At 37.9% G+C, this 14,418-nt stretch overlaps 1 protein-coding gene across 3 annotated transcripts in view; it reads left to right on the top strand.

Annotated features, from left to right (window-relative positions):
* Positions 1–14,418, top strand: part of UTRN (utrophin) — a 561,071-nt gene that overhangs the window by 231,110 nt on the left and 315,543 nt on the right. For all 3 annotated transcript variants that reach the window (XM_032650818.1, XM_032650820.1, XM_032650819.1), the window contains 8 exons: positions 186–341; positions 1,475–1,645; positions 3,398–3,577; positions 7,378–7,512; positions 10,100–10,249; positions 11,370–11,531; positions 11,984–12,112; positions 12,777–12,950. In XM_032650818.1, the coding sequence (XP_032506709.1) occupies positions 186–341; positions 1,475–1,645; positions 3,398–3,577; positions 7,378–7,512; positions 10,100–10,249; positions 11,370–11,531; positions 11,984–12,112; positions 12,777–12,950 (1,257 nt within the window). The remainder of the gene's footprint in view (positions 1–185; positions 342–1,474; positions 1,646–3,397; positions 3,578–7,377; positions 7,513–10,099; positions 10,250–11,369; positions 11,532–11,983; positions 12,113–12,776; positions 12,951–14,418) is intronic.

Here is a 14,418-nt window from a genome sequence, read left to right as displayed (position 1 = left end):
GGCAGATGGCTATATGAAACATCCAGGTGAAATGAATTTCTTAAGGCAATATTTCTTAAGTAGTTAAAAGTCCTGACTCCCAAGCAGTCTGTTCTTAAAATATTTGCAGGGATACAGGCAGACTGTAATAATGGCATCTACTTATATAGGCATGAACCCAACAAGGGCTTATGTTATGTTTTCAGGCATTTGTTAATGAAATAGAAACAATTGAATCATCTCTGAAAGACATGAAAGAAATAGAAGCTAACCTTCGAAGCTCTCCAGTTGCTGGAATCAAAACCTGGATGCAAACAAAACTAGCTGACTACCAAACACAACTGGAGAAATGTAGCAAAGAGGTGAGTTTTTAAACTTCACTGCCTGTGGTTTTCAAGAGGTAGATAGTGGCTTCTCTTGACAGAGTAAACTGATGTTATAGCCCATCCAGTTTGAAAAACTGTGGTCTAGAATAACTACAGCATGGGTGGCAGGCTGGGGCCAGAATTGGGTCATGTTTTTTTTAATGAAGGGAGGGTGCTCTTGTACGCTCTGGCCCCTGGGTGAGAATGAGCTTGACATATTCAATAAAGAACAAGAAAGTTGTTGTAGCTGGAATAGAATGAAGGAAGGAGTTAGCAGGTTGGAGAATGGGAAGATTCGAGGTCAGAAGGCAGGTAGAGATGGACTGTATATGGCCTTTGAAGCATAGATTTTGACTTTTATTTCAAGTATGATTTTACATAGAAGGCAGGGTGATTTGAGCAAGGAATTGATACATGATAGATCTTTTAAGATCACCCTGGCTTCCATGTGGATAATCTGGATAATATCTTCTCTCACAGAAGTCAGTGTGTGGTTAGAGGGATCTTTCTGAAAGATATTTTTAGGCTTCTTAAAATAGTTTAAAAAGCTATTGAACCAGATTCAGACAAATACCTATTTTCTAATGTAACTTTTTTGTATCTGTGTGGAATATACAAGTACAGTAGATTATCAGAACCAAAATTTTGTAAAGCAGTGTTGTATCAACATCTTTGATAGCAATCTACTCTTCTCTGCTTTTAAAAAGTGCAGTCTTAATGGGGAATCCTGTTGAAAAGGAAAAAACGGACATTTTGGTTGCTTCAGGGTTTTTTTTTCCCCATAAATAAGATTATAGTAGATTTGCTTGAAATATATGCTTTTATGGATGTAGGTTAGAGTCCTTCAGTTGAGTATTACTCTGTCAACAGTTATGCATTTTCAAAATTATAATAGGTATTTCCAAATTAATGTCCAAAATGTGATACCGAATCCCAGTTATAATTATTGTTTTCATTATTGCTTATATTCCACAGCATCAGCACAAAATGTATACAGAGTTTCATCTGAATTTTAAACCTTAAGACTCTTTGTGGAAAGTTATTACTGTGTCTTTTGATATTAGAAACTAGAAGCTGACATTTAACGTATCAGGATTTGTTTATTCGAGTGAATGGCTTTTCCTTCCTAGATTACTACTCAAAAAAATAGGTTGTCTGAAAGTCAGGAAAAAGTGGTGAACCTGAAAAAAGACTTGGCAGAGATGCAGGAATGGATGACCCAAGCAGAAGAAGACTACCTGGAGAGGGATTTTGAATACAAGTCACCAGAAGAACTTGGGAGTGCTGTGGAGGAAATGAAGGTGAGGCTGGACAGTCAGGGTCAAGAGGCTTTCTATCTCCCCTCCTCCCTTTAAAGTCAATCAGTCAGTCAATCATCTACCTAGCTGTAAGGCCTGATAATGTACATATAATCTTTCACAGTAAGATTTCAAGTTACAAAAAAAACAACAACAAAAAAAGGAGGGTCAGCTGCCATGATTTTAGTAGGGCTAGGAAGCTGAGAGTCCACGTGCTAACTTGGCCCATGAGTTGAGTCTTGAGGGCCCCTGCGAAAATGTCTTACATTAGGACCTTGGTGAGCCACAGTGAATGACTCAAAAATTTTGTGGCATCAGTTATATTCACAATGTTGTGCAACCATCACCACTATCTATTTCCAGAAATTTTCAGGAAGAATTATTTTTTGTAAAGAACAAGAGAGACTTCCCAATTAGGTTGGGGTTTATCTTTATTTCACCAGCTGTATTCTTCCAGCTAATACATGGGGCACACATGAATACCAAAATTTTGTTGGAGCAGGTGAGAGGAGCGTTAGGAATGTCGTCAAGGGATTTAATATCAGTTGGGTCCACAGGATGTATTTCCTGTAAACTTATATTTCTGTGTCAGTAGTCTTGCACACTCTCTTTTTTTATATAATAAAAGAACTGGACATCATTCCCACTTTTCCAACACTGTTTCGAGTGTCCTTCAGTGTCGAAGCCGAAGGAGATAGTGTCTTAAAAGCTACTTTTAAAAAAATAAGAGTTGCAACTTGCCTACAAGTATAACAAAAGCAAACATCTGTGCAGATATTTTTTAAAAGGATTGTTTTTCACCAATACATTATTGTGTTATGAGTCAAAGTAAATAAAAAGGACTTTTATTGTAGTATTTTCACAGAAACACTTTTTTTTAGTGTAGCTTTCCTTGAAACTTTAAAAATATTCAGTATATAAGGTATTTTAAAGGTAGCCTACCATGTTAAGAACCATCTTATTTGCACCATTGACATTGTAGTTCTGTGGGGTTTTTTTGTCGTTGTTCTTGGTTTTTTTTTAAGGTCACTAGGAATGAGAATTAAGAAAAATGAGATTAAAACTCTTGATTGGGCAACATTTTATTTTTATTCTGCCAAACAACCATTAGGATTTTAAGAAAACCACTACATTTAATTATTTTATCCCAACCTAGAGACATTTAAAACCATTAAGTAGTAAAGAAAGCTACAAGAGAAAGTGAAAGGCTGTTTGAGGTTGATTTTCCTGAGTATGAGACTTCATCAGGCACGGAAGGAGAGTCAGGCAGGAAGCTACTTTTAGATCAGATCTTCCCAGTATAACTTTGCCATCTTTGAAATGCTGTTAATTATCAGAAGAAAATATGTTTATATTATTTTTAAAGAATACTTCTACCATGGTGCACTTCCATTTTTGCTCGACTTCCAGTGATCAATTAAAATTAATTCACTTAATTCTTATTATGGACCCAGACTTTGAAAGTACTTCCTGTCAGTAAACATAATTTGGGATAACTTAGGTGTTAACAGTGCTGTTATTAAATGAAAATGTTGGCATGGGGACTGTGTACATTGGGATATATAATGAGTGAAATTTTGTAGTTAGCATTCTTATTTCGCAAGCACTCTCCGTAGGGATTACCTCATAATGTTCGGATTAGGTAGTTAGAATCATCTGGATGTTTTAATTTTGGCTCAGTTATTTTTTGAAAAAGAAAGAAATTGGTTCCTGAGACAGGGAGCCAGTTTTCAAGTTCATTCTGTCTTGGAACAGAGGGCGAAAGAGGATGTGTTGCAGAAGGAGGTGAGAGTGAAGATTCTGAAGGACAACATCAAGTTATTAGCTGCAAAAGTGCCCTCTGGTGGCCAGGAATTGACGTCTGAGCTGAATGTTGTGCTGGAGAATTACCAACTTCTCTGTAATAGAATTCGCGGAAAGTGCCACACGCTGGAGGTATGGTGTTTTTTCACTGATACATTCCTGAGGTTCACATTCTGTAATGTACTGGCTGCTTCCATATCTTGGGAAGAAACCTCCATTTTTCTTTTCAAATACTAGCTCATAAAAGAGAAGTAATTTTTTCATGATTGAGATAATAATAATAACAGTAGTAGTAATTATTAGATAATAATTTAGGTAATAGGTCAATAAAAATGAAACAGAGAAAAGAAAACTGGAGAGCAAGATCTGCCTTCAGTTAGTGGAAGTTTCTTGGAAAAGTAGTTTCTTAGCTTTAGACATTTATTACGCGTGAAATCAAGGTTTTCAAGGTTTTTATATTACAGATGATCTGTAGAGTCTGTTCCAGTCCTAAAATTCTAAGACATATACTGTGAGTACCTCCTTTTTTTTTTTGCCTGGTTAGTGCACAGAGATCAATTGAAGTTTCTGTTTTAGAGCGGTGTCTAAAATTATAGGTTTTATTTAGAGTGAAAGAAAGACTAACTTGAATTTGCTGGTATTTTGCTGGAGCATTTCCCCTACCCTGGCCATAGGATTTAAGATGTAGATGATTCTATGAGTTTTTTTTTAAAATAAAATTAAGTTTTTGATTGTTTGCTTTTATATTAGTGTGATATTTGTCACATCTTATTGACAAGACTTAAGAAGCCCTTCAGTTGATAGCAATTTAAATTCAGTTCAACCTAAAACAAATGATGGCATTTTGATGAATCCTAAAATGGTAATCACAACTGCAGTATTTAAACTAAATTCACTCATTACTCATTTGTTCTGAATCTATAAAATAAGTGTAATTTGGATTAGTTAATAAGAAAGCTACAAGTCAACAAAGCCATATTAAGATATTGCCTAACTTAAAACACCTGAGGTTACTCATTTGCGAATTTAACATTCTGTGAACATAATATGTAACATTATGTATGGCTAATCTTAAGTCCCAGTAGATGATCCTGGAATTGAATTCTACTACAGTCTTGTCCATGTTTTCTTCTCTGCCTTAATCACCCATGATTTTGCTTTTTTTTGGTTTGTTTATTTTCCTGTCTATTATTAGCCAAAGTAACTACTCACAATATGTTTAAATAATGGAGTCCCCAGGTTATCCCAAGCTAACAAGAGACCACCATGAATTCTGTGTCATTTCTTCACACTGTCTTTATGACCCAGAGGTGACAGTTTGAGAATGAGGAATGAAATATTTCAAGGTTTTAGTATTGCTTGCAGAATTACTTTTAGAATTATTTTGGAATTAGTTTGAGAGAAGAAAAGGAAAAGTGTAAGAAAACAAAGTAGATAAAAGAGAAAATATGACACCTTGATGCCTTTGAAAGGGGAAGTGATAAGAAGAAAAAAGATTTCACAATGGAAGCATTTTTAAAATTATGTGAGGGATTACCAAGAGATCTTGGGTAGAAACAGCCCAAATTTCTAAATTAGAGTAAGGATGCCTTTCTTCCAAAAAGTCCAACTTTATTACCTTGATTATTTCTAGATTCCTTTAAAATGTTTTAAATCATGAAATATTTAAAACTTATAGAAGAGTACAGATGATATTACTAACACCCATATACATATCCCTCAGCTATAACTAATGTTACATTTTGCCATATTTTTCCAGATCTTCTTTTTTCAAATAAAATTAATTGGCATTAAAGAACCCGTTCCCTTTTTCCCCATCTCATACCATCTCTTGATCCCTCTCTTAAAGTAATCATTATCTAGAAAGTGATGTATAATCTTCCCAAACATGTTTGTATATTTTTAATATATACACTTATGTTTCAGTTATTAATTGCTGTGTAACAAACCTTGCCAAAATGTAATGGCTTACAAAAACAACCATTTATTATTTTTCATGATTCTATGGGTTGATTTGGCTTAGCTGTATGGCTCTTCTGCTCCGTGTGGTTTATGGATATTCCACTCAGGTCCACTCTCATCCACCAGGTCCCCTTCCACGTGGCCTCTCAGGTTTATGGCTTCTCTACAGCATGGCAGCTGGCTTTTAAGAGGGAGAAAGCAGAAGCTGCCAGTTCTCTTAAAGGCTAGGTCTGCACTTTGACACAGCATCATCTCTGTAGCCTTCTTTTGCTCTAAGCAAGTTACAAGGTCAGCCCACATTCAGGGGAGGAGAAGACAATTTCACCACTTCACGGGAGTAGCTGTAATAAATTTGTGGCTATTGTTAATCCAGCATAGTTCACTCTCTGGTCATAAGTTAGTTACAGTCCTTCCACATGCAAAATACTCTTACACTCTCCCAGGGACTCCTAAGGTCTTATTCAGTACAGCATCAAGCTCAAAATCCAGTATCATGCAATCTACATCAGGTGCAAATGCAAATGTGGTTCCTTGGAACAATTTTCTTCAGGTGCAGGTGTGTGGGTGTGACACCTCTCCATCTGGCGACCTGGGCACTAAAAAGATAAGTTATCTGAACCTCATATACCCAACAGAGTGGTGAGATAGGTACAGGAAAACCACAGTGGACGCTCCCATTCAAAAAAGTTGGGGCAGTGGAAGGTAAAAAGAGCAGGCACTGGCATTAGTGACTCTGAAATCTAATGCTAGTAGTTCTGAAATCTAGCCAGACACTTGTAGTCAGGGCTCCTACTCTCGGGCCAGGGACTGTTGCTTGATTAGGGGCCAGTCCTGCTTCTTGTGAGAGCGTCTCTGTAAGCCATCCCTTCCTTCCCATAAGAAATAGAGCTCTGCTTGCAGCTGAGTAGATTTCTCAGCCTGCTTTCTGCCTATAGAAATTTGGGGGACCAGACACCTCTTTTCCCTTTTAGTCTTAGCCAGGGGTCGGCAAATTACAGCCTGTGGGTCAAATCTGTTTTGTGGCCTGTTTCTGTATGGCCCAGGAGCTAAAAATTGTTTGTATATTTTTAATTTTTAAAGAGTTGTTAAAAACAAAGCAACACACACACACACACACACACACACACACAGAAAAAATAAAGAAGAATCTGTGACAGAGACCAGATGTGGCCTGTAAAACCTAAAATATTTACTATCTGGCCTTTTATAGAAAAAATTGCTGACCCCTGACCTGGTAAGTATGCCTCATATGGGGTGTATGCTACTAGAATGTGTCCTCTGAGTCAGTGGATCTGAAAGAGGACCAACCCAGTAGGCTCCATGCTGAACTCTGTCTTCTAAATTTATCTGTCAAATAGGCTCCTCCCATAATTTTGCTCCTAGGAATTGGAGGATGAATCATACCCCAGCCCCCCAACTCCCCACAGGAGTGAGAAATAAGTGACTACAACTAATGCAGCAATTATAGTAAAATTCCAATTTGGGTAAAATGTTGCTCTGTTCGTATATAGACGTGTTCATATGAATTAAGAAAAAAGTTGGATCTACATCAAATGGTTACGCCCATTAGCTCTGAGTTGGAATAGGGAACCAGTTTCGTATATAGCTGTTAAAAAGTGTTGCAAGTCTGAGTATTTTTTTGACCATTCTATTTAAAAACAAACTAATAATGTTTCGCTCCTGGTTTCTTCTACTAATTATATAGTTTTATTTTCGGCATTTAAACAGAGCCTTGGAATTTATCTTAGTGAAGCAGCCTCCTACCTCCCTCCAGTTGGTCTAATACAGTTAATCGAAGAATTCGATTTTATTTCACTTATTTGAAATACCAGGTTCATCAGTTTCTAAAAGCCCATTTATACTTGTATCTAAACAAAATTATTCTTGACTAGACAGAATGTGCAGCAGTAGAGATGCATTGTGTCTCTAAATGGCTTCTTATCTTGTCTAACTTTTCCCTGCCTGTTTAGGAGGTATGGTCTTGTTGGATTGAACTGCTTCAGTATTTGGATCTTGAGACTACCTGGCTAAACACTTTGGAAGAGCGGATGAAGAGCACAGAGGTCCTGCCTGAGAAGACAGATGCTGTCAGTGAAGCCCTGGAGGTGGGAGCCCGCGTTCTGGGTGGTTCTTTTTGTTGCAATGAGGCTGAATGAGTATTCAAACAAGGAACATAATGCCTTATGCCAGCAAATCCTTTCGCTTCGTTGGTAGTTTTCAGTGTAACTTGTGTTTTCTTCCGTTGCCTGAAGTATTTATAACATCGTGTATATTTGGGTTATTGGTGACCCACTAAACTCAGCCTTATGAGGTGGTTAGTTGTTTGCTAATTAGTACATTTTAGACTTCATAAAGCGCTCTAGTGATTTTTCCAGATTGTTTTTACCAGTCCCTGGATAAAACTCTGCCTTATGTTATTAGGACAATGCTCTCTTGTTTCTTCGTAAAGTTACTTTTGCTCACTAGACACGGCAAGGACTGTGTTTACAGTGGCTTCTATTCTGTTGTCTTCAGATGTGAAAATTGGAGGACAGGCTGGAGAAGGCAGTGTTGGAGGCCTGGGATCCTGTCCCCAAGCCTGAACTTGAGTTCCTTGAGGCCAAGAAATGTGCCTGAATTTTTTGTTGTTCCCCAGTTAGTTCCCCAGCACAGCCTGGGGCACGTGATAACTTAATAACTGTTTCTTAAGTGGATTAAAGTGTGAAAAGAATAGATTTTCTTAAAAAAAAAAAAAAAAAAAAGAAGAGGAAGATGGTAGCTGTGCTTTTAAAACTGTAAGAATAGGGCTTCCCTGGTGGCGCAGTGGTTGAGAGTAAGCCTGCTGATGCAGGGGACATGGGTTCGTGTCCCGGTCCTGGAAGATCCCACATGCCGCGGAGCGGCTGGGCCCGTGAGCCATGGCCGCTGAGCCTGCGTGTCTGGAGCCTGTGCTCCGCAATGGGTGTGAGGTCGGATCTTAACAAACGGCACCGTGAAACAAAGGAAAGCTTCAAGTGAGCTTTATTAGGGAGCGCTCCCGGGCGAGGTTCACTGGTCCGAGAGAAAGGGGCCAGAGAAGTCACGTCCAGTACTGGATGAGGGGGATTTTTATTGGGGTAGAAGCAGAAGGCGGCTTGCAAGGGGAGGGGGTGGTTTGCTATACAGGGTAATTCCTTATTTGGTGAGGATACAGCAGGGCCAGGTGTTGGTTGGTCTGTTGTGGGGCGTGAGCCCATTTTCCCTTCCTGTCAGCCCCATTGTTTTCTGGGCAGGAAGTTAGAGTCTCTTGTTGATTCCCAGATGCCTCTCCTACCTCATACTGGTCGATGTTTTCTCTTACCCCCCGGGCCTCCTTTCATCCGGGCCAACGGACCTTACAATGGGAGAAGCCACAACAGTGAGAGGCTCGCGTACTGCAAAACAGACAAACAAACAAACAAAACAAACCAACCAACCAAAAGAAACCTGTAAGAATAGGATGTAGTAATTAAGTAGATGACTGGATTAAAGGTCAGAAATAAGTCAAATGTGGTACCTAACTTCTAGGAGCCAGATGCTCTTCTGGAGAAAAGATGTCATTTCTCAAATAAAATAGCAGAGTGAGAGATTCAGAGTATTAAAAAATGTTTTGAAAGATTATTTTGAAAACACATACTTTCCTAACATGAGAGTTAATACATGTGCATTCTAGAAATATGGAAAATGGAGAAAAGTATAAAGTGTAAGATAACACTTTAAAACATTTTAGTGTACTTCTTCCGAATTACTATTTTTATGTATATATGCTGGGAGGTAGTACTTTATAGTAACTGGATCAAAGGCTTTGGAATCACCAAGTCTTTGGAGCCAAGTTAGAATCTTAGCTCTTCTTTTTACTGTGTGTGTGTTGGCAAATTACTTACCTTCTCTGAGCTTCAGTTTTCCTATCTGTAATATGGGAATAATATGTAGCCATATGATTAAATTTATGTATATATAAAGTGTATATATAAAACAGTGCCTTGAATTTTATATATGCTATAGAAACTTTTTAGTAATATAATCAATAACAGTTTGAAATTCTTTTATTTATATAGTATTGTTTTTTGCTTTTAAACTTCGTATCATACCATGAACATTTTCCCATGTAATTAATAATTACTGAAATTATTTTTATGGAATTGTCATATATCATCATTCATGCTGAGTTCTCAATTTTATGTGTTTATTAATACCATGAGGGGCATTTTTGTGAAATAATCTTTTTTTTAAAATAAATTTATTTTATTTTATTTATTTATTTATTGGCCACGTTGGGTCTTCGTTGCTGCGTGTGGGCTTTCTCTAGTTGCAGCGAGTAGAGCTACTCTTCGTTGCAGTGCGTGGGTTTCTCATTGTGGTGGCTTCTCTTGTTGCGGAGCATGGGCTCTGGGCACGCGGGCTTCAGTAGTTATGGCACGAGGGCTCAGTAGTTGTGGCGCACAGGCTTAGTTGCTCTGCGGTATGTGGGATCTTCCTGGACCAGGGCTCGAACCCGTGTCCCCTGCATTGGCAGGCGGATTCTTAACCACTGCGCCACCAGGGAAGTCCCTGAATTAATCATTTTTTATCTTGTTCCGTAAGTAGATTTCTAGAAAATAGAATTACTGGTTTTAAATAAAACGAACATTTTTAGAATCCTTGATTCACTTTGCCTTGGTAAATGCATTATTTTTTGCCCCTGTCCCTGTTCAGTCTCTAGAATCTGTTTTGCGACATCCAGCAGACAATCGCACCCAGATTCGGGAACTTGGCCAGACTCTGATCGATGGAGGGATCCTCGATGATATCATCAGTGAGAAACTGGAGGTGTTCAACAGTCGATACGAAGAGCTGAGTCACCTGGTAAGAACCGGGCCATGCGTGAGTGTCGATTAGATGTTTATGATATGGAGCGGACCTCAGGAACTTATACCGAGGGGGAAGGTTGGTAACCAACGGGGGTGTTGAGGGCATTGAAATACTAGGTGGGGAAGAGCAGACCTTACACTTACATTATAATGCAGGCAGAACTCGATGATTTAAAAATTTGTCTTTGAGATTGTTTCTACTTATGAGCTATTTAATTTCCTTTAAGGAACATATTATAGGTGTATATAAGAATAATGACTCATATTATCCTAGTAAATATTAGAGCCATCAGAATTTGATATAAGCTGCTGTTATAAAATACCATAGTCCCTTAGATACATACTCAGAATGTATTACAACACACATGTCCATATCAGTAAGTAGAGAAAGGAGATTGCTTTTATAGGAGAGTTGGGTGGATATTAGAAGCTTTTGAACACATATTAAAAAATAACTATTGATGTTTAGATCATGAATAGCATCAAACTTAACCCAAAAGTTCAATAAATAGTGGCTCAACACTATAAACATCTGTAGAACTTCTTTAAACTTTGCAAAAAGAGATTTCCATGTTCACTCTACTCATAGGTGCTTCTGTTGTATTTTATATTCTTGTTTATAGGTTTATTGCTGAGTCCTAAGAATACCCTAAATTTGTAATAAATGGCATATTTTTATTCTCTCCTTTATTTTAATATGGTACATAGGAAATCTTTACATTTTTCCCTTTTTATTGAAATATTATATGTTATATGTAATATAACATTCTGTTTTTGTGATTTTTTTAGATTCCACATATAAGTGAGGTCATACAGCTTTGTCCTTCTCTCTTATTTCACTTAAAATAGTGCCCTTAATGGCATTTTTGTATTTTGTCATTTTATATAGAAAGAAGTAAAAATTAGTAATTTCCTGCAAGATGCATAAGATACTAGAAGGACCTTTTCACTATTATCATTGCTAATGATTATTTATTTATAATGCAGGACAAAGTCTTAAAGTAGTGCTCTTATAGTATGTTCCTTTTCTTGGTGGTTAGAACATAAGGGTTTACTTATATTCAGCTGTTTATATTTGTGCTGAGTGACTAATGGGTAAATTTTTCCGCCTGTAGGCAGAGAGCAAGCAGATTTCTTTGGAAAAGCAACTCCAGGTCCTGCGTGAAACTGACCACATGCTTCAGGTCTTGCAGGAGAGCTTAGGGGAGTTGGACAAGCAGCTCACAACATACTTGACCGACAGGATAGATGCCTTCCAAGTTCCTCAGGAAGCCCAGGTATTGCCATGGATGTGAGGGCAATAAGGTCGTAAAGAGAGCATATGTAATCGTCTCCTCACCTGCAAGGGCACCAGCTCCTTCTGCCATCCCAACCGAGAGTCAGTGAGAAAGGCCGGCCTTACTTACAGGGCAGCATGTGGGTTTGGGGGTTCTTAGGGTTTTTATGTGAGATAATGGCAAATGATCACCATTTAAAAATTATAATTTTCTTAGCTATGAAACTGGGGAAATTCCCTCTTTATAAATAAGTGGCGAACATTTGAAGTGACAAATACAAAGACCTTTGTGCACAGCACACAGCAGTCCTACGATACAGGTGGCCCATATTATTATTATACGCACACTTATTAAAGCATGGATAGGGATCAATATATTCTTATCTGTTGTATGACTCTATGAGACTTAAAAAAAAAAACAGACATTCTCTCCCTTTTCTAATCTCTTTGTAGAAAATCCAAGCGGAGATCTCAGCCCACGAGCTAACCCTAGAGGAGCTGAGAAGAAACACACGTTCTCAGCCTCCGACCTCCCCAGAAGGCCGGACTGCCAGAGGAGGAAGTCAGATGGATGTGCTGCAGGTGAAGGGGGAGGGCAGCTTCCTTTTACTTTTCAGCCTGTTGGGCATAAAAAGAAAATGAGAAAGAGCTGACGACTTGGATGCCTTTGGTCTTCTCTGTGATGTAAAGAGTTGGATGGGAGTGATGTGTTGAAGGTGCACTGGAAACTATTGGATCTGAGTTTTCTAGTTAAGTTGAGAAGAGAGCAATCTCGATTTAGATGTTTGCTTTGTATAGGTTTTTCCCTTGATGCAGAGCCTCCATCCATACTGGTATGGCTGGTACACTGGGCAGGCTGAGTGCATGGGATGCAGTACCCGCTTAGCCCCTCAATGGGGGATGCAGACTGACCTTCACTCTGACCTTGTGATGAAGGGCATTGTGAGTTCTAGATTCTTGAATTGTGTTTTAAAAACAGGTAAGAAAATTAATGCAGTTTTAATTCCAGCAAGGCTAGCTTAGCCTTTCATTATATTTCAGACTGAGACACTGAGTGTCAAGTAATTCAGGACACTGGGCTGTGCAGTCCCCCAAGGTGATCGGGCAACCTAAGTTCCTTTAAAGAATGTTTTTATTGTTACTTTATTTTACAGCCTTCTAGCAGTATGTGTTATGCTAATATTGTCTGCTGAGAAAGATTATCATTCTGATGTGAATTGCTTATTATTTTCACTTCTGCAAACAGAGGAAACTTCGAGAGGTGTCCACAAAGTTCCAGCTTTTCCAGAAACCTGCTAACTTTGAACAGCGCATGCTTGACTGCAAGCGTGTGTTGGATGGTGTGAAAGCAGAACTTCATGTTCTGGATGTGAAGGATGTGGACCCTGATGTCATACAGACCCACCTGGACAAGTGTATGGTGAGGCCATTGGGTGGTTAATGTGTCCAGTGGGTTTTCCCATCAGTGGTATGGCTTCATCTAGCGCTTATGTACATGGTTTGTCCAATAATTGTCAGTCTAAAGCGTCCTAAGAATAGGAATAAATGATGAAAGACAGGTTAAAAAATTAGAAGTGTGCTCCTTTCCTCCCAGGAGTTTAGAAGAGATAGGAGAGAGATAGCCTGCAGAGAGTAAAATCAACTAGTACAGTGTAATGAGATAAGGAGACCAGAATAAACATGTATATAACATGGTTACAAGACAAAGAGGAAAATACACCTTAATCACAGGATGAAGTTAGGGAGGGCTTTGGCAGAATGTGACTAATAAGCTAAATTGTAAAGGATAGATTTGAGTTAGCTAGAAGAACCATACTTAGAATGTATGTCAGGAATATTGCAGTGTCCGACAAATGTGTTCTCAGGGAAAGTAAAATTTTAATTTATAAAGTTTAAACCTAAAGTGTGAAAGAAGAAATTATACTTAGAATGGATGTCAGGAATATTATAGCATAAAAAATCATTCTCTAGGAAAATAAAATTTTAAATCAAAGTTTAAACCTAGAATGTAAAAGAAGAAATTATTTAAAAGGCCTTATTACTGTTTTAGTCTTGAACTTTAAAATTCAATTGCATAGAAATTTAAAAATGATGTGGCCAAGCATGTTCAATCGTAGAACTAGTGTTCTGCTTGGGAAGAATCATGAAAAAACTGAACATGACACAAGTTAAGCTAAGAAAAGTCTGGGAAGAGTTCTTTGTGCTTTTCAAAATTGCAGTCTCCACATGTCTGTTGCATACTGAAGGTTGTTTGATTAATTGAAAGCTTGAATGGGTGGAAGAATGAAAAAATAGGATGAATTTTTATAAATATTACGTGCGCACGTGCACGTATGAATGTAAATATTTATTTACTGAGATATAGAGATCAACAGAGCAAGCAGTGTCCTTGACTTTGTGTAACTTAGTCCAATGGTCTGTTATTATGTGACAGTGCCACATGAGGTGTTTCAGGTCAAGATTATGATGCATAGAGATAAGAGAACCGGCCCAGAATACAGCTTTTTAATTTTAAAGTAACAAGGATGAGGGCAGCTCTGAATCTGACCTACATAACTTTGACTTCCTGTGGTCATATACATCTTGATGTATTTAGTTTTTATATGTCTTTTCATTGTATAATCAATATGTACTCATTGTGGTAGACTTGGTACTTCAGAGAATTGTAAGAAAAAAAATGAATCTTAATACTTCCAAATGCCAACAGCCAGAAATAGCCAGTGTTGCCTTTTTTCTTGTAATAGCATTTAGGATTTTAAAAAATGTAATTTAAAAAGTGTTAGACATTCAGGTTTTAGTCCTAACATTTTCCCATTTTATGTAGGAAATATGTTTGTATTATCAGGTACTTTCATAAACCTTTAAGATACATGTTTGAGTTTTTTTCT

The sequence above is a fragment of the Phocoena sinus genome, chromosome 12, assembly GCF_008692025.1.
Source record: "Phocoena sinus isolate mPhoSin1 chromosome 12, mPhoSin1.pri, whole genome shotgun sequence".
In the NCBI taxonomy this organism is placed as follows: Eukaryota; Metazoa; Chordata; class Mammalia; order Artiodactyla; family Phocoenidae; genus Phocoena; species Phocoena sinus.
The sequence above is the reverse complement of the archived record's forward strand: the minus strand, read 5'-3'. Positions and strand labels throughout refer to the sequence as shown.